This window comes from Hippocampus zosterae, chromosome 7 (genome assembly GCF_025434085.1).
Source record: "Hippocampus zosterae strain Florida chromosome 7, ASM2543408v3, whole genome shotgun sequence".
Taxonomy (NCBI): domain Eukaryota; kingdom Metazoa; phylum Chordata; class Actinopteri; order Syngnathiformes; family Syngnathidae; genus Hippocampus; species Hippocampus zosterae.
The window spans coordinates 25,621,648-25,645,607 of NC_067457.1; the positions used below are offsets into that span (position 1 = coordinate 25,621,648).

A 23,960-nucleotide genomic window follows, 5' to 3' on the forward strand; every position below is an offset into this window, starting at 1 on the left:
CCACAGATGTTTGTTTTCCACCATTAAAAATAACCCGGAAAGTGGAACAGCGTGCAGAAAGCAAATGTAATTAAAAACGATGAGTTCTGCTTAATGAAGGGGAAGACGTGCTTTGAATTCTTTCAACTCTGAAGCCTAATTTGCATCCTTACTTGTTTCTAAACCTAATCAATACTATTTACTGATAAAGTCATATTAACGGCTTATGAATCGAATGCATCCAAAACTGAATGCCATCGTCATTTGCGTTTTCCCGACAGAAATTGACCAAGGGAGCTGCGGTGACCCCGGCATCCCCGCTTACGGTAAACGAGAGGGGACGGGTTTCCGTCATGGGGACAGGCTGTACTTTGAGTGTTTGCCCGCTTTTGAGCTGGTGGGAAAGAAGAACATCACCTGCCAGAAAAACAACCAGTGGTCCGCCAAGAAACCCAGCTGCGTTTGTAAGTTCCGCCCTTGCGCATGGATTCGCATGAACGCAATGAATTTGCGCACTTTAATACGCAAGCAAACAAGGTGATTGTACCTCCGCAGTTTGCAAAGGACCAATGTGAGGTTTGAAACAAGGCGCTCGTTTATTTTCCGGTTATCGCAAAGAGGGAGTTGCGGTTGAGGGGAACAAAGAGCGTGCCGTGCAAACTATTCCCTGTTGTTTTGTACATGATAGCGCGTTAGCCTGCGCGGTCATCGAGATAAACATTTATAACTTTTGTCAACAAACACACGGTTCCGTTCGGCATCAAGATACGTTTTTGTGATCGACACGCAGCGGTGGCAACGTGAAAAAAGATTCACAAAATCTCGTCCACCGACCCGTGCTTTGTGAAGTGGAAGCAGCGCGGGCGTCCTTTTTGAAATTACACAAACGAATGCTAACGGATCCTCGTGTTCACCAGCGCCGTTGCTATTGTAGGCACCCAACTGCTCCTTCCGAGGCAACGTCACTTGACTTTTCCCGCGCAAAAATAAATTGTCATCGCTCTTGATAAGCCGAAGCTGCGCAAAACAAGAGCTCGTCAGCGCTCCAATGTGTCTCCAATGTCCGCGTGGCGAAATGCTAATTGAGCGGTTGGAAAAATGACGTGAACTAACGGCCTATTTAAGCAAACGACCTTCATTGCATTCGTTGAATGAAGATCAGTGGTTTCCAGCTCATTGGGCTCCATAATTATTCTTCTTTTATTCCTGTGCCGTTACCTCCTTAATGCCGCGATGACTATGGACTGAATAGAATATATATATCTCCCTAATATAATTAAGTTTTACAGCTTTCCCCATTTATTTTATTTGATCCTTTTTTCTTCACCTGGCTTACTTTTCTGCATATTTCTGCGCAGTTTCCTGTTTCTTCAACTTCACCACACCCTCCGGGGTGCTGTTGTCCCCAAACTACCCGCAAGAATACGGCAACAACATGCACTGCGTTTGGCTGATCATCACCAACCCAGAAAGCCGAATCAATTTGGCTTTCAACGACCTCAGCATGGAGAAACAATTTGACTTCCTCTCCATTAAGGATGGGGGAAAGGTACTTTCAGCTCACGAATTCTCAACATTTCACCGTTTCATTCGGACGGTCTGTCGGGATTTCTTTTTTTTTTTGCCAGGCCGAGTCTCCTATTCTGGGCACCTTCTCCGGAGACGTTCTCCCGCCTCCCATAACGACGAGCGCCCACGTCGCCCGCTTGGAGTTCTTGACTGACCACACGTACACAAACCGAGGTTTTAACATCACTTTTACGAGTAAGTATCAGAGGTGATAAATTCTATTCCAGGTTTACCGGAAAGCCTGACATCACTTTTTCTGTTCGAGATGGTGTCCTTGCCAATGCGTATGCAAATGAAAGTCATAAATCAAGCGCTCCAACAATGAGCCACCTATCTCCCACCAACTCCCCCACCTCTGAGTCTTTGCACACTCACACTGCAAGTGACTCAGAGAAAATGATAAACACCCTGTCTTTTGTTTTTGTTTTTTGTTTTGTTTTTTTTTGTCGATACAGAGGCTTGACATCTAAATAAATCTAGAACCGAGAGGAACGCATCCTTAGCCGACAAACACATTGCAGCAGCGCTCATTATATTCTATTCTGGGTCGTCGCTGACTTCTGAGGAAATATCCAGATGGGTTTGGTGCACGTCGGTAAACCTGTTTCACGGGCTTATACTCTTCTTTTGTGGGGTTTTTTTTTTTCCCTGCAGGATTTTTGAAGTCCTCGCAGATGCAAAATTTGTCAGATGTGAGCTGATCTGTAATGTCGGATAAGGGTTTGGGTTATGGTCCCTTTTCCAAACACTTTCAACTGGTCGGCAAATAAACCACTGGGTCGGTGGATGTCAATCAAACGATTCCAAGTCGGATTCCTCAGAGCATTTTGAATTTTTTTTCTGATTCAGAAGGCGACACGAAGCACCCTGCTCAGAAAGGGACTCCCCAGTGAAGCCGCATTGTGAAAAGCACATGGCAGCTCATGCATTCTAATGAGAAAGTTGTAAAGGGTGAATATGTAACGAATATAGCCCGGCGACAGGAGCTGTCAAGTGAAGGTGCGCGCGTCGTTCCGGAGGACAATATCACCTGACATCATTCACGTTAATTAAGGAAACGCCAAACTGCGTTGAGCCCATTTTGGCTGTGTTAATCAATAACAGCATGATGGATGATGTGTGGCTCACGCTCGGTTTGGGTTCAATGGATCCATGCGGGGGATCCATCAACACCTACATGTCACCGAGCTGCAAGTATGGCTAAGAGTTAGTGTGAAATTAGCGCAGGTGATGTATTGGTGGATTTTTCTTCCAGGGTTTTGGACACCAATGACTGTTTGTGTGTCTCTACTGGATTCTGTTTTGATGTATTTCCAAACATCACGGCAAGCAGATCTTTGTTTGGAGATGAGACCCATTTTAGTGCTTCATTCAAACATGCAGAGTGGATGTCTTTTGCATTTGACCGTCGTCCCCTCTTGTAGCGTTTCGCCACAATGAGTGCCCCGACCCAGGAGTCCCGGTGAATGGGAAGCGATTTGGTGAAAGCCTTCAGCTCGGAAGTTCCATCTCATTCCTTTGTGAGGAGGGATTCGTTAAGACCCACGGCTCGCAAACCATATCCTGCATCCTCAAGGACGGCAACGTGGTGTGGGACAATGCCGTTCCGCGATGCGAAGGTGAGGAAATCTATTATCGAAATGGTTGCATTGACCAAACGTGGGGGCGGTTCCAATCATTTTTTGTTTTCAAGGCGCATGCATCAGAATCAGAATCACCAAGTCCCATTCTGCAGGTGCGCCATAATACTGCAAGGTTTTCATTTGAGTCAAGGTATTTGTGCTCTGGCTCACGATGGGTGCTCAGAGGCAACGGAGCAGTGTCTTATTACATGATGTTCCCTTTTCTTACATTGACGCTGATGAAAAATATTCACAGGCGCGTTTATGAAGGGGACGTGTGTCGTGCATGCTCCTGGGCGATAGGCACACATGCAATAGGGTCATCGTCCTTGGGGAAGTCATTGACCTTGAAGTCACCAGTTGACATTTGCGGGAAAAGAATGGGAACGAGCCGGGACTCGATGCAAGGGCTCGTTTATGTAGCCTGTCAGATGTCATCTGGCATAGACGTGCCTAATTCCATCTCCATCTGCTCTGTCTTGTCCTTCTTTCTTGTAGCCCCCTGTGGAGGAGAGCTGAAAGCTCCCAGTGGGATCATCCTCTCTCCTGGCTGGCCAGAACTTTATAAGGAGGCTCTTAACTGTGAATGGATCATCGAAGCGCCTCCAGGCTACCCCATCAAGATCATCTTTGACAAGTGAGTCACCCTCCTCGCACGCATGGTATTCATTGCATTTTTGGGATGTTGGTTTTGATTGGTCTCGTGTTCTTGTTTTGATGTTTGCCCTTTCTCGGGGCAACGCAGTCAATGCAATGCACATTAACATATGACCCCCCACCCCCACCCGCCCCCAACTAAGATGACACGTTTTATCGAATAAGCCCTCATAAGTATTTGATCCCTTTTATATGATACTCAATCCCGGAAGAGATTGTCGCATCTTTTCGCTAGCAGGAACCAACCCGCACACAAAGAAACTCGTCAAGCTATGCGAGTAGTCGTGCATGCATTTTCTATGCGAGTGTCTGTCAGGGGACAGTGGAAAGATGGGAGGATGTAATCTGCTGCGATGGTTGTGTGCTCGAGTGAGAGACAGTGTGTCATGGGGGGGGGGGGGGCAGCGGGATGAAACGCAACATTAGCGTTTCACCACGGCTCATCCTCATGTCCTCATCCCTCGCCTTGATAGCACGCCATGAAAAATGAATCCAACATAAATGTTTGTTCGTCTCTCATTTTTATGTAGCATCAATAAAATATCACAAAACACTTCATTTAGATAACACAGCTCGGAGTCAGGGCAATTTATTCGGGTCTTTTGAAGATGAAGTGCCTCCACTTGCAAAAAGGCAGAGGCAAGCTCAGGACGTGCACATTGCAGTGTCGCGCGAGCACGCTCGGGGAAAGACGCCAAATTCCTTCAAATAAATCTGTAAATTGTGAATAATTCAGCTTGTCATGCATGTGTCTGCCGTGGAAAAATACAATTCCCATTTTCACTTGAAATTACTCTCAAAAATAAGACTCACTTTATTATTCATATTATTAGTCATTCATTCATTTATTTCCCGTACGTCTTTCTTTTTTGCTAACTCCACTCCTCTCCACATCTTGCTCGCGACCCGATCTAAAGTGATACAACAACTGAAAGAAAGCTCTCGCAACCACTTAAAAAGCCATTTCCTCACCCTCAGGTTCCGCACTGAGGTCAACTACGATGTCCTGGAAGTCCGGGATGGCCGTTTTCCCTCTTCGCCACTGATTGGAAGCTACCAGGGCACTCAAGTTCCTCAGTTCCTCATCAGTACCTCCAGCTTTTTGTATCTCCTCTTCTCCACTGACAAGAGCCACTCTGACATCGGCTTCCGGATACGCTACGAAAGTAAGAGCTTGGATTGTTGAACTTGCGGATGTCGCGCCGGTGCCCCCCTGCGAGTTTGTCATTAGGCGGACCCAAATTAGGTGCAATCGCGGTGAACTGTCAGACCTTCTTGTTGGAACATCGAGAATTAGGAAAGGACATGAACTGATAAATCAGTCAAATATACTGTTCGCAGACTTACACGCCGGATTCTCTTCATTTCCTCTGGTTAGGCTCGCAGCAATATCCCTTTTGCAGTTCCTCCGTAGGTAAATCTTTGCAAAGCATGAATAATTTACTTTAAGCCCCGCTCGTGCAAAAACATTGCGGAGTGGAAAAGAGGACTAAAACTTCTCATCGGTTTGTCGAAAAAGGATGCTTCGGTAAATAATTAATCAGAGCCGCTGCGCCCCCCCCCCCTCCACCCACACACCCCCTCCCTCAAAAAGTGCTGCATTTAAGTATTCTTTGCCCCCCGATTGACCGAATGCAATTCGGGGAATTCTCTTGGCACATGTCTCTTCATCTTTTTTTGCTCGTTTGCACCATTTTTCCGCAGCTTTGCAGCTGCAGTCAGATCACTGCGTGGACCCGGGCATTCCCGTCAACGGACTGCGTCACGGAAACGATTTCTATGTGGGCGCTCTGGTGACATTTAGCTGTGATGCGGGGTACACGCTCAGTGATCCGGAGCCTCTGGAGTGTGAACCCAATTTTCAGTGGAGCCGCCCACTGCCGAGCTGCGACGGTAAGCTCCTCAACGGTGACCTCACAATCGAGAGTTGCATAGCGCATTCCCTAACCCGTCATGAAGCTCGGTCCGTTCTTGGGTTGATTCGGCTGAAAGATTTGAAAAGGTTCCGGCGCATTTTGTCATACATGTTTGATTCAGGTAGCAAGCAGCTTCCTGTTTGATGTTTTCTTCAAATGTAAATTCTTGATTTTTTTTTTTTTTTTTGCACACAATATCGATAACAGCAATCTTTTTTTTTTATTTTTAATTTGCTCATAAATGCACCACGGTTATCATTTTTAATTTTGTTCGCTTTAATTCGTTATCAGAGCTGGTTTTGTTGTTCTGAAATGAAGCAAGCTTGCTTATTTTATTTTGTTGATGAAAATGTTTTTTTTTTTTTGGTAACTTCACGAATTTAAGTTAACTATAATGAGAATCGGGCAGCCCGGTGACCCAGTGGTTAGCGCGTTGACCTCACAGTGCAGAGGTCGCGGTTTTGATCCCGGCTCCGGCCTCCCTGTGTGGGGTTTGCATGTTTTTCCCGGGCCTGCGTGGGTTTTCTCCGGGTACTCCAGTTTTCTTCCACATTCCAAAAACATGCATGGCAAGCTGATTGAACACTGAATTGTCCTTAAGCGTGAGTGTGAGTGCGGATTGTTGTTTTTCTCCCCGCCTACTGCCCGAAGACGGCTGGGAATAGGTTCCAGCACCCCCACCCGCGACCCTTGTGAGGATGAAGCGGATCGGAAAATGAATGAATGAATATTGAGGACTCGTAACAATTTTTCCATGTCCATCTACCCTTGTTTGTCCTTTTGAACAACTGACCTGTCTGCTCTCATTTCTCTTCCTGGCTGCACGCGCTCCGTCCCCATCGTCTTTTCGACACCAGCCCTGTGCGGGGGTTACATCCAGGGCAACTATGGCACCATTCTGTCTCCCGGCTTCCCAGACTTTTACCCTCACAACCTCAACTGCACTTGGATCATCGAGACCTCCCACGGCAAAGGTGAGCAGACGAATTCTGTGCCGACATGTTCGAGCCGTCAGAATCCATTCACCTTACAATGTCATCAACCTTCCATCTTAAGTGGCCTTTATGCATGGCCGAACAAGCTGTCATTATGTACGAGAGCAGCACTGATAGGCCGGCCCGGGGCTACTTTGCCGCGGGAAGGCTCACCAGTCATGTCACTGTTGGAACGGGGCGAGCGGCAAATTGACACAGACATATTTTTTTTCGTCTCATGCTCGCGGCTTTTATGTGTTGATATTTTTTATTTTTTTTTAAATACCGTGTAGAATTTCCTGACATGTTCAGCTCATGAAAATAGTACAACACAAATCTCAAAATTACAAACTTAACTCGTCAGGCGGCAATTTTGTTTGGGAAATGAAACACATGACAAAAGCTTTTCCTTAATTTTGACTTTATTCGAACGATTTCAAGAAAGCAACTTAGAACATGTGTCCACATTTGTCCAATATAAGAAAAAAGGAAAAAAAATGTGTGAATGTATTTTGGTCTGAACCCCGCTACCCCAACTTACGAATTATGTGTGGAAAAAACCCCAAGTAATAAAAAATAAATAAATAACAATGATAAATGAAACATTTTGAACACTGAGCTTTGATCCCCCACGAATTTTCAGGTGTGCAGTTCAACTTCCACACTTTCCATCTGGAGAGCCCCCACGACCACTTGTTGGTGACGGAGAACGGCAGCTTCTCGCAGCCCCTGTGGAGATTGACGGGCTCCACGTTGCCTCCACATCTGAGCGCCGGGCTGTTTGGGAACTACACGGCTCAGATTCGCTTCCTCTCGGACTTCTCCGTTTCGTACGAGGGCTTCAACATCACCTTCTCTGGTGAGCCTCATGATTTGGCCCTTTTTCAACAGGCTATTTATTGACGTTGAAACGGATGGAATGGAATTGGGAATTTCATGTCTTCATTTCGCATTTTATCTTGGGATCTTGTTCACGAGGGAGCGGGAGATCGACAGGAGCCAAAAGAGGAAGCTCTCATTTTACCGATCGATGTCCATTCCTACTCTCCCCTATGGTCACGAGCTGTGTGTCGTGACCGAAAAAACGAGATTCCGTATACGAGCAGCCGAAATGAGTTTCCTCCGCAGGGTGTCCGGGCTCTCCCTTAGAGATAAGGTGAGAAGCTCGGTCATCCGGAGGAAGGGGCTCAGAGTCGAGCCACTTCTCCTTCACGGAGGAGCCAGATGAGGTGGCTCGGGCATGCGATTAGGATGGCTCCTGGACACCTCCCTGGTCTGGTGTTCCGGGCATGTCCCACCGGCAGAAGGGAGGCCCCGGGGATGACCCGGGACATGCCGGAGAGACCACCGGCATCCCCCGGGACAAGCTAGAAGAAGTGGCTGGGGAGTGAGGATTCTGTGCTTGCCTCTAAAGCTGTTGCGCCTGCAATCCGTCCCCAGATAAGTGTTAGAGAACGGATGGATGGATTTTTTTTTTTGGTTTGTTTTGTCCCCCCCTCCCCAGAATATGATCTGGAACCATGCGAAGATCCGGGAATCCCACCCTACAGTACCAGAAAGGGCCTCCAGTACGGCGTGGGAGATGCCCTCATCTTTTCCTGCTTCCCCGGTTACAGACTAGAGGGTCCTGCAAGAGTGGTGTGCTTAGGGGGTCGGAGGCGGGTCTGGAGCTCCCCTCTGCCAAGGTGTGTTGGTAGGTGGTCACATACTTTATTTTAGCTTTGGTCACCCCCGTACGCCATGGCATCGTCATGCCACCACAAAAGGCTGTTCACATGCACCAAATTACCTTATTCATTTAATTTCCAAAAAACAACCAAAAGAAAAACCCCAATAAACATTCATTTCCCCATGCATGAGAGAAGAAATAGATATTGCGTGCGCTGAGTCACAATCATATAGCGATTGACATGTCATCTGCTCTCTCCAACCCCCCCACGTCGCCCTTTCCGCCGTCCCGTCGCTCTCCCCGTCCCCTCTCTTTCTCTCTAGCCGAATGTGGCTCCTCCGTGACTGGCATGCAAGGGGTGCTTCTCTCCCCCAACTACCCCGGTTACTACGACAACAACCACGAGTGCATCTACTCCATCCAGACGCAGCCGGGCAAAGGCATCCAACTGCGAGCGCGAGACTTCCGTCTGGAGGAGGACGACAAACTCAAAGTGAGCGACGGGAAGGAGTTTCCCTCCCCGGGCGTTTGCAGCCGCGTGAGCGTGCTTGTAGGCTCGCCACTGATCATCTTGATAAAGATCCGCCCCACCCCTCCCCTGTCGCGTCACTTTTCAGGTGTTTGATGGCAGCAGTAATTCGGCTCGTCTGCTCGGAGTGTTTACAGGCAACGAAATGCTGGACACAACCCTGAACTCCACCTCCAGCTCCATGTGGCTGGAGTTTGTCACCAACGCAGACAATACCAGTAAAGGTTTTGAGCTGCACTTCACCAGTGAGTCACCATTTCACCACTAATGCAAATGTATGCACGGGAGGTTTTTCCTTCAAGTTTAACTCGTTCAATGCCAGGTTTTTTTTTCTGCGGCACATTTCCTACCTCCCTTTTCCATGTCTGACTTTTTCGCTCCCGCCAAGGCTTCGAGCTGGTGAAATGTGAAGATCCCGGCTTCCCCCAATACGGCCACAAGCGAGAAGACAAGGGTCATTTTGCAGGGAGCGCCGTGTCATACAGCTGCGACCCCGGCTACACCCTGAAAGGCCCTGAGGTGCTCACTTGCCTGAGGGGGGAGAGGAGGGCCTGGGACAACCCTCTGCCACTTTGTGTCGGTGAGTCAGGTCATTAATTGGTCCTGCTCGGAAATCTTGGGCTTTATTTACCAATCTGTGCAGCTGGTGATCCTCAGGCAAAGGTCTCGCCATCACTCCACGGTCAGGGTTATAAAATGCTTTTAAAATGCTATGAAATGCGAGCGAGCGCACGCCGTCTATTTTCATTCATTTAGCTTCATGGACACATCACATTTTACATTCATTGATGGTGACTTAGTGTATATTTTTATTATTATAAGTATATTTCTCTCTGCGCTGGTCCTTTCCCTTTATTACTGGCTTCGATATGTTATTATTTTGGCTTCGATGTTCAGCGGCTACCGTGTTTCTGTGCAATTGTCCTGTTCTGATGCCATAATTATTATCATTCCGCAGTCTCCAATTGCGTACGAAGGATCTATCGCGCTCTCAGACAAACGGCACTTATATTCTTCTCGTCAGATGAGATGGCGTGTGAAATGTGGACAAACGGCTCGCGATATTTCCTTCTCTTTCTAGCGGAATGCGGCGGCACCATCAAGGATGAACCCACGGGTCGCATCTTGTCTCCAGGGTACCCAGCCCCGTATGAACACAACCTGCACTGCGTCTGGACTATCGAGGCCGCGCCAGGAAGCACAATTAGGTTTGGAAATATGCTCTTTGTATTCCCTTGGTGGACGCGAGACGAGTGCGATGACCTTCTTGGCTTTTGTTCACCGTCTTTCCATTTGCGCTGCGGTACGCGTCACTCATCCGGGCTATCATTAATCGTCTGCGAGCTGATATAGGCCCGTGGCCTGTCAATTATAGTCAACGAAAGACGTGGTGAAGGAAATTGATCCCATAGCAAACATTCGTCTAGATAGCCCTCACGTGGCCAATTTTCTAGCAAATATCATCATTCATTTTCTCCAGACGTGTATTCGTGTGTGGCTGCTGCGCATTGTTTTGAACACGGCGAATTGGTTTGGTTTGCCTGTCCCGGGAATGCTTGAGCGAGCGAGCTCAAGCATTCCCGGGTCAAAGGCCCTCTTGAAGGTTGTTGCTTGAGCAAGCACCCGATCTGAAATCTGGGATTCATCTGAATCCATACACCTGAAATGGCGCCTTAACACTATTCTCCATTCGGAAGAACAGCCTGTAGTCGATTGTCGGTTTTCTTAGCACGCGCAGCACTGAAATGTGAGCCGCTTAAAAGACGGACTCGAGACGCAAGCGATATCGTACGGTAACGCAAAGTAGGATAGAGAGTGAAATGACTGCACGCAAGTGCACTTGTAAAGTGACAGTGATTAGGCGCTGTGCATATTTACAGGGCTTAACGACTTACCCTATTTTCATTTGAACTCACTGTATGACTCACACGTTTGCAGATGGCGCTTTCGCTCGCATACAAATGCCTTTTGTGCAAGGTGTGCGCCGCGACGCGGACCGACGAGAACAACAGCCCGGCCTGTTTTCTTTCCTTCGACAATGCGCTTTTCTATCCGGCGTTGGCTTAGCATTGCATCGGCATCATCAACTTATTTTGCGCATCTGCCATCGTTGCATCCCTCTTCCTTCTTCATCAAAGTGGCATTCCGCTGTCATCTGTAGGCCTTCTTCACGTACCGAAGGTGCCTTTGATCCCGCCCGCAGGATTCGTTGTTAACTCATTCAGTACCGGCCAATTCTGGACCAAGTCCGAAAAGACGTTAAAAAACGTCTTTGGGAGTGAATGAGTTCAGAAGAACCTGCGATGCATTTTGTCGTGGGGTTCCTCGTGGCTGAAGGTGGCACAAGTATTTTCCGGCTTCCCGACTTGACATAGAGGAGAGTACTGGTGGCAAGCGCAATAGGAAAAATTCATCGGCCAAAATTCATCTGCGTTTTTAGAAAGCGAGTGTGTGATGTCGGGCAGGGATTTGCTTTTGGCTCCCTGCACATCGAGCAACGACACCAGGAGCCACTTCACATTTGGGAAGGTGCCTGCGGCGTGTTGAATTTTTTTCATGTCGAACATCTCCGGTCATGTCATTTCACCCCTGGCTAAGCCGCCTTCCCGATACGTCCCCATACGTAGCTCTCTATGTGTTAACATCTCTTCATTTTCCATCCGCATGCACACACGCGTGTATATTGTCCTGCATTGAATCATCAGCACACACACACACCTCGCCGGGCTCCCCACAGAATTTGCGATTGCAGCTTGACTGTTTTGTATTCACAGCGCTCTCCAATTCTCTCTCTGTGTTTCTTTCATCTGAATACAAAACAGTTCAAGCCCGATCCAAAAATTGCATCCTCGCCTATCTCGTCTCCTTCGCGTGACACTTGATTGACCCGTTCTATCGCATTAAGAAGTGGTCACCAGTAGAAGAATAAAACCCCGCCCTATAAAGCTTTATGACCCAACATTTTATTATTCTGTGATTTGCACACGGGATGACAAAAACCTTTTTCTTTGAGAACTGTGTTGCGTTTCTCCACAACACAACCAATGATGTGTGTCCGGAGCAAGCGCTTCCATAAAATCGGAGTCGACCGCATCCCACCCAGGCTTGTAAAAATATGACGCCAAAGACCCGGCACACTTTTTGCTCACCTTACAGTCACTTTGACTGGCGCTTCATTTACATCTTCCATCCAAGCTCCACGTCATTTGCCTACACCTTCTCATCTCGTTTCTCGCACAGCTCGTTTTTTTTTTTAGTTCATTGATTTATTTTTAAAGGAATGAGTCAGCACGGGGGTGCAGTGATTGTTATCGAGACTGACATGCTCTATATATCGTGTGTACAAAAAATCAAAACCAAGCCGAAGCTTAAGTAGGCGTGAACGGTAAATATTGACAGCCAGTTGGTGTCAAACATCTCCTTGTACACGTCCAAGACCGGAAGCAATTGAAAAGGCCGTTCGGAATCGGCCGCGTTCAAGACTGGCCTACTTTTTGCACGCTCAAACTATGCGCGTTCGCATCTTGCCGGCTTGGAACATCCAGCTGGATAAAGCTGTCTTTGGTGAAAGTAAAGAGTACATATTTTGACAGGCGACATCTTTCTGATGTCGAGGCTGAAAACGAAGCGCCGTGGCTGAACGGTAGCCGCTTGACTGAGCCATTGAATGCATCGCATCTGCTGCCTGTGATTATATTCCAAAATGCTGTTTGCCTCCCCTGCTTGATTCCTTCCCTTCTTCTTTGAGCAGCCTTTGCTCCGCTGTTATTTTAAAACACGCGACCTCCGTTTGCGCACCGATTGATCGTCGCGCATTGCCGTTTCATATCATCCGTTTATTTCCTCGCACTCGACTGTACTCCAGGGCTTGTGTCTTTGCGCCGGTTTGTTTTCGTGAAGCGATGATGACACATTTTGTCGAGTCCTCCTTCACAGGGGTACCAAGAGTCCCGTTTGGGCTTGGATTAGTTTTGTGGTGCTTCGCGGAGGTCTCAAACTGCGCCGCGTTCTACTAAGGGGTGTCTTTTCCCCCACTAGTTTGCATTTCCTGGTTTTCCACACCGAGGAGATCCACGACGTGCTTCGCATCTGGGATGGTCCCCAGGATGGGGGGGTGCCACTGAGGGAGCTGAGCGGCTCGGCGTTGCCGCCGGACGCTCACAGCACCTTCAACACCATCACTCTGCAATTCACCACCGACTTCTTCACGAGCAAGCAAGGCTTTGCCGTGCAGTTCTCCGGTGAGGCCGAGGGGTCATGACGCCATCCTTTGGATCCTTTTCCTCAAAAGAATCCTCACAGAACTTGCATCTGAGCGAGATTTCTTTTTTTTTCCTTGCGCTTCTTCTTCAGTCTCTACGGCCACCTCGTGCAATGACCCGGGCATGCCGACTAATGGGACCCGCGGCGGTGACAGCAGGGAGCCTGGGGACCATGTGGTATTCCGGTGCGACCCCGGCTACATCCTGCAGGGCGCCAACAAAATCACCTGCGCGGAAATCAGCGGTCGCTACTTCTGGCAGCCAGACCCTCCTACTTGCACAGGTACAGAAACCTTTTCAAGCACAGCATGCGACGAGACCCGTGGCTCACATCAGCATATGGCGTGCGATGAGCAAGTTCGGGACTTAATAACGTTCCATCAGATCGAACAAAGTGGGGTTTCTTTTTTTACCGGCAACTGCCAGATAACCCCTGTGGCTCGTCCGACTTCTTAAAAGGTTAGACGAAACGGTTCCCCGATAGACTAACTGAATCTTGAATGGCAAATTCGATGACACGGTGTCCCAGACGGTCGCCGCGATAGATACGTCTGATGAGAACGCCTCTGCGCAAACAACGCGGCCTGCCTGGCTTGACATTGGCTGTACATTTCTTAGCGTTGGTTCTCTGCTAGGAAAGTCAAGAAAAACCTCAATAAGAATCACATGTTGCTGCAGTTGAGGCGGATTCCCAATTGAGCTAATTGTTTGAATTGCTGCCCGTGCAAAGCTCCGTGCGGAGGAAATCTGAGCGGTCCAAGCGGGCTCATCCTTTCTCCGGATTATCCGGAACCGTACCCTCATGGGCGAGAGTGCGACTGGACCGTTACTGTCACGGAGGACTATGTCATCGCCCTCAGCTTCAACCAGTAAGATGAAGTGACCCTCCTCCTCTAACATCCCTTGCAATCCTCCCACAGGTCAGTTTGTATGCAGAAAAGCGCATCCTCAACCAATCTTCTGTTCTCTCGTTCGACTAGATTCAGCTTGGAGCCCAGTTATGACTTCTTACATATCTACGACGGGCCAGACTCCCTCAGCCCTTTGCTGGGAAGCTTTTATGGAACGGACGTTCCCGATCGGATCGAGAGCAGCTCCAACACGCTCTTCCTGGCCTTCCGCAGCGATGCCTCCCTCAGCAGCAATGGATTTGTGCTTCAGTACACAGGTTTGCGCTTTGCGTCCATTGTTTCTTCTCGCTTGCTTTTCTGCACTCGTCCGGGGTTGAGTGAGATTCCTCGGAAGGGAGTATCGATTGATCGATGCCTACCTCGGAGGCTGACGAAATCCTCGAAATCAATGTGAATCATGCAGAATTCACCTCTGGCACGGGCGGGTCTTCGTTGCCTGCGAACTATGTGAGCGATTTCGTAATCAATCCGTCTTACGCTCTTAGAAGTGGTCGCTAGCGTGTGTTTGTGTTTAGTTTTTGCACCCGGCGCACCCGGATGCGCATTGTCCGCTCCACTCGAATGCCCGACCAAGTTCCGAGAGGAGCGGTCGCAGGGCGCTCGGCGGACCTCGGCCCTGATAGCCGCCACTCTCGATCGGCTGCCCGTCCGTCTATCTCCCGAGAGATACGCGTAGCTTCCGCCGCAGTAGATGAGACGGCGCTCTCGAGGGCCAGAGCAAAGACAGCCGCCGCGATAGGGTTGCAAAAAAATAGAAAAGCACCAACGATAGAGCGGTGGGATCGGTCCTTTCCGTTTCCTCCTTGTCAACATGTGTTGAACATGGCCGTTCTGCCCCCGCGTGACCTCTTTCCCACACAGAGAACCCGAGGGAGTCGTGTTTCGAGCCGGGTCTGGTGCGCAACGGGTCGCGGGCGGGGAGCGAATTGAAGCTGGGCTCCGTGGTCAGCTACCACTGCGACAGCGGCTACACGCTGGAGGGAGAACAAAGCCTCACTTGCATCATGGGAGCAGATGGCAAGCCAAGCTGGAACAAAGCCAAACCCATCTGCACTGGTAAACACTGACATCTGGAGCTAGTCCCTCGCACACACAACGTTCCATACCAACGCTTGGAGATTTCGCTCATGTCAACAAACATTCTTCATTTCAAACCATCTCCGCCACTTTTTCTCTCTTTTGTGTGACACCCTGCGGCCATTTTAACACGACAAACACGTTGATCAATGGCAAGACGCCCGGAGCCGTCGCATTTCCAAGAAAAAAGGGTCCGCCGTGTTTTAAGTTGACGACAATTTGATGGCAGTTAAGATGGCGGTTTGTGCGGTTTACCGATTTAATTACACGCCTGTATTATTATTTTTTTTAGCACTCTGTGGCGGGCAGTATTCTGGTTTGGAAGGAGTGGTCCTGTCTCCTGGTTACCCTGGCAACTACACCAGCGCCAGGATCTGTCTTTACTCTGTGGTTGTTCCCCAAGATTATGGTAAGATCGTTTAAGCCGACACAAGTCCACCTTTGATCATTTCCTCCCGTGAAGCCGCGAGCTGATGGTCATTGACGGTTTTCTGATGTTTCCCTGTCATTTGGAGTGCGAGCTGATGTTGGGCAAAGTGACTGGCGTCAAATGTCCTTTTCGGCAATTTTCTTTTGGGGGATCGGTGCTGTCACCTTCCTACCATTTAATTGCCCTCTGATTTTCACTTGACGTAATTATCTCTCCGTTCCAAAGAGACCGAGAACCCCGCGGCGATAGTGACGCTGCCTGTAAAAATAAAACCACCTGAAAGCCGCCCAACTGCATGTTACTGCCACCGGAGCAATTTAAATCGGTGTTTTACACATCCGGCGGGGGAAATACCTAACCCCTAATTGGGATCTGGAAGATCAAGCTTTTTTGAGCCTTGTGACATTTCCATCGTGAGGGAGAAACGAAAAAAAAAACGACCTGATGCGAATATGCGATCAAACGATTCATACTTGCGCCATTTCAGAGGGGAAGAGACATGTTGGTTGCGTGGTTCTCGCAGGCAACGATCTTTGTTGGGCCACTCGCTTTGTTGTTGTGCCCGTTGGTGGTAAATGCTGAAGTTGCAACAGCCATTAGAAGACGGGCGACGCTTGAAATCAATTGGCTGACGTCAAGAATAAATATTAGTGCCATTCATTGGGGCTTTTCTTTCTGCAATGTTGGCACAGACGATGCATCCATGGCGCCATCCATTGATGATCAGTTAACGGGCGCCGCGGAGGCCCGATGATTACTTTGCGGTTTCACGTCTGACCAAAGGCGCTGACCTCTGGTGCGCCCTCGCTCCCCTCGGCTTTCCCATGATCCTCTTTGTTCCTCGACTTGTAAAGGCGACGACGCAGATTAGCTGCGAAAGGTTAAATATGCTCCGGCGGTAGCGTTTGAGAGGATTGGTTTCCGAGGATCAAGGTGACAGCTCTGAGCTCGACTGGCTGTCATGGCGAGACAACCTTTCATCCGTTGACAAACCATCAAGTCAAGACCGTGGTATTAATATTCCCTTTTGTCACGTCGACCGCGACCGGCGCTTTGGATCCGTTGGTAATTTCTCGCAGCCGTGGTCCACGTGTGGATTGAAAGCGTATTTCACAATGCGCTTTCTAATTCCTCCGCCTCGATATCTTTTTTTTCTAGTGGTCTTCAGCCAATTTGCATTCTTCCAGACAGCTCTGAATGATGTCGTGGAGGTTTTTGATGGGCCCACGCAGACCTCCCGTGTTCTTAGCTCTTTGTCCGGAGCGCACACAGGTAATACGCGCACATTTTACTTGCATATGCATGCAAAGACATATGGAGAAGCTCTAACGGCGTACGTGCGAGCTGGGTTCGGAGAGTGACAAACTACATGGATGAAACAACTCGCTTGAATGAGATAAACGTACAAACGAAAAGTGGGAAGGGAGCTCAATCGGATCATCACGTCAGTATCTGGGTCAGTCTGCGACTTGACAAAAAGAAAATTATGATTCCTTTGGTTTGTGTCCAGGGAAGGCTGCGGATTAAAAAAAATAAGTCTTGTTTATGGCACAATAAACAAGACGTGATATTAACAGGGGACTCCTGTCGGCCAACTGGCAGAACTCAGCAAAACAGAGCTCACGCATTCTGGCAAAGGAAGGCAGACTTAAGGTCTGCAAAGGTGCGCTATGTGTTCCACTCCGGCCCCTTGCACCAAACATGTTTACCGCTCAACAGCTGGCGCGTTACTCTCAGTCATAATTGCTGAATCGAAATCAAGTCCTTTCGGAGGCCGGCTCCACCCCAAACGTCCCCGTGGCTTTGCCTCAAATGAGTGCCGAGAAGCTGGAAACGTGTGACCCGCTTTGCAGCTGCAAGCTGACCGGCGGCTCGATGCTGCCACGCGTTTGCTCCGTTCAGGTGAACGCATCCCCTGCGCGTCGAATTAGGAATCGGTCACCATGACAGCATTTTGTTCCTGCGATGAACCGCCCAGCGTGCCCCCGGGGCCTCCGCTGCGGCGCCCGAGCGGTCATGGCCGTGACACTCGTGGCAACGAGCGGTCGCAGTCCTCCGATGCTACAGGAACAGATACGTTCAACATATGCGCAGAGTAAAACCACCGTAGAGGCCGGCGAGATATACAGACATACACACAAAGTGTGATGTTTCCTTTGGGGGGGATGCGGCAGGGGGGGGGTAAGGATGTCTGCCTCCCCACTCCAGTGTGACAGCATGCAGACACGGTGTAATGAGATCCTCCGCCGAGGGGCAGTCAGCAGCTCGAGCAGCAAAGACTGAGAGGCAGAGATGCTCAAGCATGATATCGTGCTGTGCGCCTCCCATCTCTGTAGGAACATCACAAGGCTTTAATTAAGATGCTGTGCGTGCCGGTTGGAGATCATCATCAAAAAGGAAAAAAAAAAAACAGGAAAAATCCTTTTCTTGTTTTTGTTTTCGCTTTAAAGTAAAAAAAGGATATTCAAATATCTGCACATCTAATTCTAGTTTTCGCCCTGCGTACAAACTGTCAGAGCGCGGCTTGATTTTGGACCGGTGGCTTGCTAGCAACCTGACATTCCAAGCCCGTCTCAACGTGGAGAACGTCCTTTCAATGTCTCCGTGGCCCAAAACCCAGCACGGTATCGGTGATGAAGCCCGAGCGTGATTAGCGGTCGGTATTTCACACTCACCCGAGTGAAACCAGGAAAGATGAGAGTGTGTGGCGCCCACGCATAGATGCGGCATGCCCTGAAGGCACTTAGTTTGTAACACTGCAAATTGTTTCGTTTTTTTTTTTTCTACTCTCTATCTCAGGCGAGTCATTGCCATTGGCGACGACCAACCAAATCGTGATACGCTTCACCTCGAAAGGCCAATCCAGCTCGAGGGGATTCCATCTGGTCTACCAGGGTGAGTGTCGATGACGCCGCCGGCGCCGCATGTATTAGCTCTTCAACATCTAAGGACTATCCAGCCGTTATCCGAGCCACTTCTCTTCACGGGGGCGTGCCGCGGCCCACAATCATGGCGAGGGGCAATTTTTAAGAGTCTTCCATGAGACGACCGTGCGTGTTTTTGGAATGTGGGAGGAAAGCGGCGTACCCAAAGAAAACCCAAAGAGAACATGCAAAGGCGGCACAGGAAGGCCGGAACTGGAATCGAACCCTGTACCTCCGCACTGCGAGGCGGATGTGCTAACCAGTCGTACATGTAAAATTCCGCAAGAAAAGAAACACGGGCACGCCAGTCAACATTCTCAATCTTTCTGACGAGTGTGTTCAGTGGGGAAAAGTGTCACGCGTATATTTTTTCGCGGTAGAATCGTTAACGAGCCTCCTTCTGCTCTCCAAAGCGGTGCCACGGACCAGCGCGACCCAGTGCAGCTCCGTCCCCGAGCCCCGCAACGGCCGCCGAATGGGCAACAATTTTGCCGTTGGCGCCGTGATTCGCTTTGAGTGCAGCCCAGGTTACGTGCTGGAGGGATCGGCCGCCGTCGAATGTTTGACGGTGCCCAACGCGCTTGCGCAGTGGAACAGCTCCATCCCCAGCTGCATAGGTAGGACACGGCTCTTGTGCAAAAACAAGCGCACGCGCTCTGGCTTCCTTGGCCCCTTTTCTCTCCCCTTCAAACAAACAAGTTGCGCCTTGCGTGTGAGCCTTGTGCTAACCTGACAGAGATTTGTACCGCAAGGAAGCCATTGCCCGTAGAGACAATCTGCAGCCATGTAGAGCGCAGGTGGCAGCCGCTTCATAAGTAAACCCAGAAAAGCATTGACAAGTCCACATGTTCAAAAACGGAGCACCGCGTGCACACACACAAACACAAACACACACACACACACACACACGGGCAGCTGTACCAGATGTGTTTACCAGATGTTTGTTTGAAGGCTTTTTCTTTTCTCTACGGTATGAGACTTGATGATTCTGCAATTAACTGAAATGTTGAATGTGCACGCGTACGCGCATATATGTGTGTATATATGCATATATGTGCAGCTATTTCTGAAAGTGTGAGATGGTTAATATGCCGCTCTCTTCCCTAGTTCCATGCGGAGCTAATCTCACCCATCGCACGGGGACCATTTTATCACCCGGGTTTCCAGAGCCTTACCTCAACAGCCTCAACTGTGTCTGGAAGATTACGGTTCCGGAGGGATCAGGAATCCAGGTTAGAATTGGATTGAAACTGGGAGCCAGAGGGTCAGGAAAGGTTTGCCTGCAAAAATATTTTTTTCTTGATCTTCAGGAAAAAAAGACCTGGATAAGGAAACTATAATTCAAGGCACCGTACGGTTCAATTTGCAAATGTTATAGAGTCATTTTCCAACATTTACGTGAAGCGTTGTGTACTTACCATGGCCCACGTGGTCGTGTCTAATGAGCTGACCAGGAGGAATGTTGAAAAACACATTTCTTCATCAAATTGGATGACATTGTAGCCGTGATGAGTGCGCCTTCCCGTTTCGTCTTTGCAAGAGTTGGCCACTGAGTCCTTTGGGTTTTGGCCAGATGGAAAGTTTCTCGCCGTACGGTTTAGCTGCTCTGGCTAATGACCTCAGTGCTGTCCCTTAGCTATTAGCCCCCGCCTTCCCAGCTGAATGTCTGCCAGTCAGAAATATGACACATGACAACACGACCCTTAATAGCAACGGAGCACGCACATCGGCCGGGTGTGAATCACAAAATGGCTGGTTTTCATAAACACACACCTCGCAATCTGGCTGATGGCAGGACCCTTGCTTGGAATCAAACATTTAGATCGCATCCGTCTGTTTGCCACTGCGCTTCAAATTAACTTTGTCAAACAAAAGACGAGAGAATTCATCGGGGTGGATTATCCAGATTTGTGGTTGTTTTATTTACTTATTTTTTTGTCATTGTTTTACATTTTCGAAATTTATCACCGGAAGCAACGACGCGTTCCCAAGCGGCTTCGGTCTCCGCTGCTGCATTGCCGTTGACATTTGTGGACAAACCTTGTGAGGTTGGGGTGTCACCGGCAGGAAAAGTCACAGCAGTTAACCGCCCTTTGTTCACAGCCATTTTAAGTGCTCTCCCCCGCCCCCGTTAATTGTCCCGCAAACAATCTATAACCATTGGTTGAAGAACACCCAGTTTATAAGGATGACAAAATGAGAGGTGACATTGACCTTCTTTGCTAAATGTGTCAATCGAACCGTAAACGCGCTACGCCAATGTCAAGAGCAGGACTATTTAACGACGTCTATTACATTGTCCTAACGCTTCTCATAACTAGCATTCGAAGTTGCTTCATAATCGATTCCGTGTTCATGCGTTACATGCTGTAAATAGAACACAAACGCTAATCTATGAACTTATTTTTTAAGTACAATCAGAAGTCATGCATTCGATATGGATGCATTTTATCCCCCCGCCCCCCAAAATGGGGCTAGTTACACAAAGGCTTCAAGCGGAAGCTTATGATACTCAACAACCGAAACATCCGCGAAATGGATGTTTTTGTGAACGCTGGATCCCGGGCGAGCCATCCAGACTTTCCTTGACTTGGTACTCACACTTGCTCTCGGACTTTTCATCAGTTGCGGGTACTCGCGGGCTTTCCGCCACACGGCTGGTGTGATCGTCTTTCGAGAAACTGGCTCTGGCTAGCATACGTGGAGCCCTAGAGTTTCTCAGACTTGCAGTTGTCGCCAGAAAAAAAAAAATCTGCTGCCCCCACCGGCGCTGCAATGTCAGTGGGCAAGCCAAAGACCAGAGGACGGCACGCTTGCAAAAAGTCCTAAACTGTCAAATGCCGATGGACTCGTCTCTGTCCGAACGATACCCGAAACGAAAGACACATAGACATGATGGTATCGTGACCTTTTCGGGACGCTTAGCTCCTCCATTGCAGATATTCTCTCGTGACTTCCCTGTTCTGACCCTGCCGTATGCTCTGCTTCTCTCAGATCCAGGTCGTCAGCTTTGTCACAGAACAGAACTGGGACTCGCTGGAGGTGTTTGACGGAGGCGACAACACCGACACCTTGCTTGGGAGTTTCTCGGGTATTCCTCGTGTTGACTTGTACCCCTCCGTTTTTTTTATTTGTTTTTGTCGGTCACTCTGGTGATTTCTCAAGAAAAAGATCGATTGTGTGTCGATCAATCTCAATCCTTTTTTGTCTGGGGCGTTAACTTTACTGTATTAATCTCTCTATTATGGCAAGAGGTAATTGTCTCTCTTTCCCCGAGGTGGGGGGGGGGAGATGCAAATGTTCTTTGTAAGTAACAGCAGCAGTTAGTCATGGGCGGCCTAAGCCAGAGATAGCATCACTAAATAGCGGCCATTTATTTTCTCCCCAAGGCACCACCGTTCCGGCTCTCCTCAACAGCACTTCCAACCAACTCTACCTCCACTTTTTCTCCGATATCAGCGTGTCTGCTGCCGGATTCAGGCTGGAATACAAAAGTACGTCAACCATGAAATCCGTTCCGCCGTTTTTATCACCGGCTTGCTGTTCAGTTTGGACAAAGGGTCCACACAGCGTTAACTTGAACTTGGACTGAGGTCATTTGAATGCTGAATTCTTGTTCATCTTTCAACCCTTCAGCTGTGTCACTGACCAGCTGTCCAGAGCCGGTCATTCCTATGAATGCCGTTAAGATCGGGGAGCGCCTTCAGATGAATAACGTGGTGTCTTTTCAGTGCGAACCTGGATACACGCTACAGGTAAAATCGCAAGACCCGCTGATTGGTGTGCTCGGTTGTGTGTGTGTGTGTGTGTGTGTGTGTGTGTGTATTCCCAGCTGCAGTAACCTTTTGGAGAAGGCCAATACGCACCGCCTTCCAATCCTTATTTTAATACTCCTCCAGCATTGATCGATGTCACTTCTGCTAGATTTCAGAATTGAGTCGCTACACAAAGTCATTTGGAGACAACAGGCTGCTTGCTCCAAATAATGAGAGCACCTGGTGCGAATGAGTGCCAATTAATTCACGCACGCTTTGTTTGCATTTTCCCTCTCGTCTCCGCACGTGCCGTACCTTCAAGGGGAATTCGCATATCACTTGTATGCCTGGAACTGTCCGAAGATGGAACTACCCTCCGCCTCTGTGCATCGGTAAGAATAAGCCTTATTTCTTTTTTGCTTCCACGTTCTTCTGCCGTCCTCCTTGGACTTCTTCGATGGTCTGACAACTTTTCCTCAGGGGATCATTCTCTCCCTTGGCTCCCATGATGATTATTTAAAGTGCTACAAGGCCAAGACGTCACTTTTCAGGCTTGTGATCATGCCACTGAGGGCATGTGCAGCTTTACATTGTCAATTCAAATTCAAGGGGAGAGCTCGTATGCTTATCCCTCGTAAAAAAAGAAACCCACCGCTTATTGAAAAGCAGGGCAGCGACACTAATATTTCTTTATTTATTGATGTATTGATGCAACAGAGATTCTGAGCGAGACCCTCGTCGAGCCCGGTCGCTCCAAAATGTACCTCATGAACATCTATATGTATATAGATTTACATACATGTCAGAGAAGTGAATGGGTTCACTGAATTAATTGCAGGAAGCAATAATGTACGTTGTGTGAATCGCAACAGGCGGATGCGCACATTTATTGTACCTTGGACGTCACTGTCATGGATATCAATGATGAATAAATAGAAATTTGGGGACAAATTCAATGAAATGGGATGATTTCCAGCAGCACGTGTACCACGGAAGAACCTCACTCATTAATCCAATCAATTATGTGATGAATTGACAACTGAGCCATTGTTTATTCCTAAGGGGGGAAAAAATGGGATATCATCATCATCATTTTTTTCCTGTGGGGTAACTCCCTCCTTTGTCTTAAGTAGGCTGTTCTCTTTTTTTTTCCCTTCCTGCCCCCCCCCCCCACACACACACACACTTCCAGGACTACTCACTCTTTTCTGCTTTAGTCAGCTGACGCTTTTAACATCAGTTTAACGTGCTTTCATCTTTTTTGTGTCTTATTTCAGGGCTCGTTTCTTTTCATCTTTCTTGATAACATCATCAGTTTTATTTTCAACTATTTCGAGTCCTCGTCCTGGATTTCAGTCAGGGAAATTGTATCCACCGGTGGTTTAAGATGAAAGGAACACTGACAAAATAGCAAGATGTGCATGATGTGCCACGATGACGTCCTGATGGAAAAAAAAAAGTTTTAAAAAATTGCAACGCGTGTAACATACAGTGCTTCACAAATTTTGTAGACCACCCAGTGTGAATTTTATATGATTGTTAATTAATGGTATTGCTACTAAGCAAATAAGCAAACATTTGTTTCTGTAACAGGCTGTAAAAGTCCTGGAACGAAACTGATATATATTTTTTTCTGTCATCCATTTATTTTCATCTGAGAATTAAAGATGACAGCTCATTGTTTTT

At 48.4% G+C, this 23,960-nt stretch overlaps 1 protein-coding gene across 1 annotated transcript in view; it reads left to right on the plus strand.

Moving 5' to 3' along the window:
- Positions 1–23,960, plus strand: part of csmd2 (CUB and Sushi multiple domains 2) — a 98,651-nt gene that overhangs the window by 46,363 nt on the left and 28,328 nt on the right. Inside the window, 28 exon segments of the mRNA XM_052070070.1 lie at positions 261–443; positions 1,338–1,528; positions 1,608–1,743; positions 2,973–3,167; positions 3,669–3,807; positions 4,806–4,993; positions 5,532–5,720; positions 6,601–6,717; positions 7,361–7,576; positions 8,222–8,410; positions 8,710–8,879; positions 9,004–9,160; positions 9,304–9,495; positions 9,997–10,123; positions 12,954–13,156; positions 13,269–13,460; positions 13,908–14,046; positions 14,158–14,345; positions 14,950–15,144; positions 15,458–15,574; positions 16,754–16,867; positions 18,395–18,490; positions 18,933–19,136; positions 19,627–19,751; positions 21,514–21,610; positions 21,909–22,013; positions 22,156–22,274; positions 22,597–22,666. Of these exon segments, the coding sequence (XP_051926030.1) occupies positions 261–443; positions 1,338–1,528; positions 1,608–1,743; positions 2,973–3,167; positions 3,669–3,807; positions 4,806–4,993; positions 5,532–5,720; positions 6,601–6,717; positions 7,361–7,576; positions 8,222–8,410; positions 8,710–8,879; positions 9,004–9,160; positions 9,304–9,495; positions 9,997–10,123; positions 12,954–13,156; positions 13,269–13,460; positions 13,908–14,046; positions 14,158–14,345; positions 14,950–15,144; positions 15,458–15,574; positions 16,754–16,867; positions 18,395–18,490; positions 18,933–19,136; positions 19,627–19,751; positions 21,514–21,610; positions 21,909–22,013; positions 22,156–22,274; positions 22,597–22,666 (4,353 nt within the window).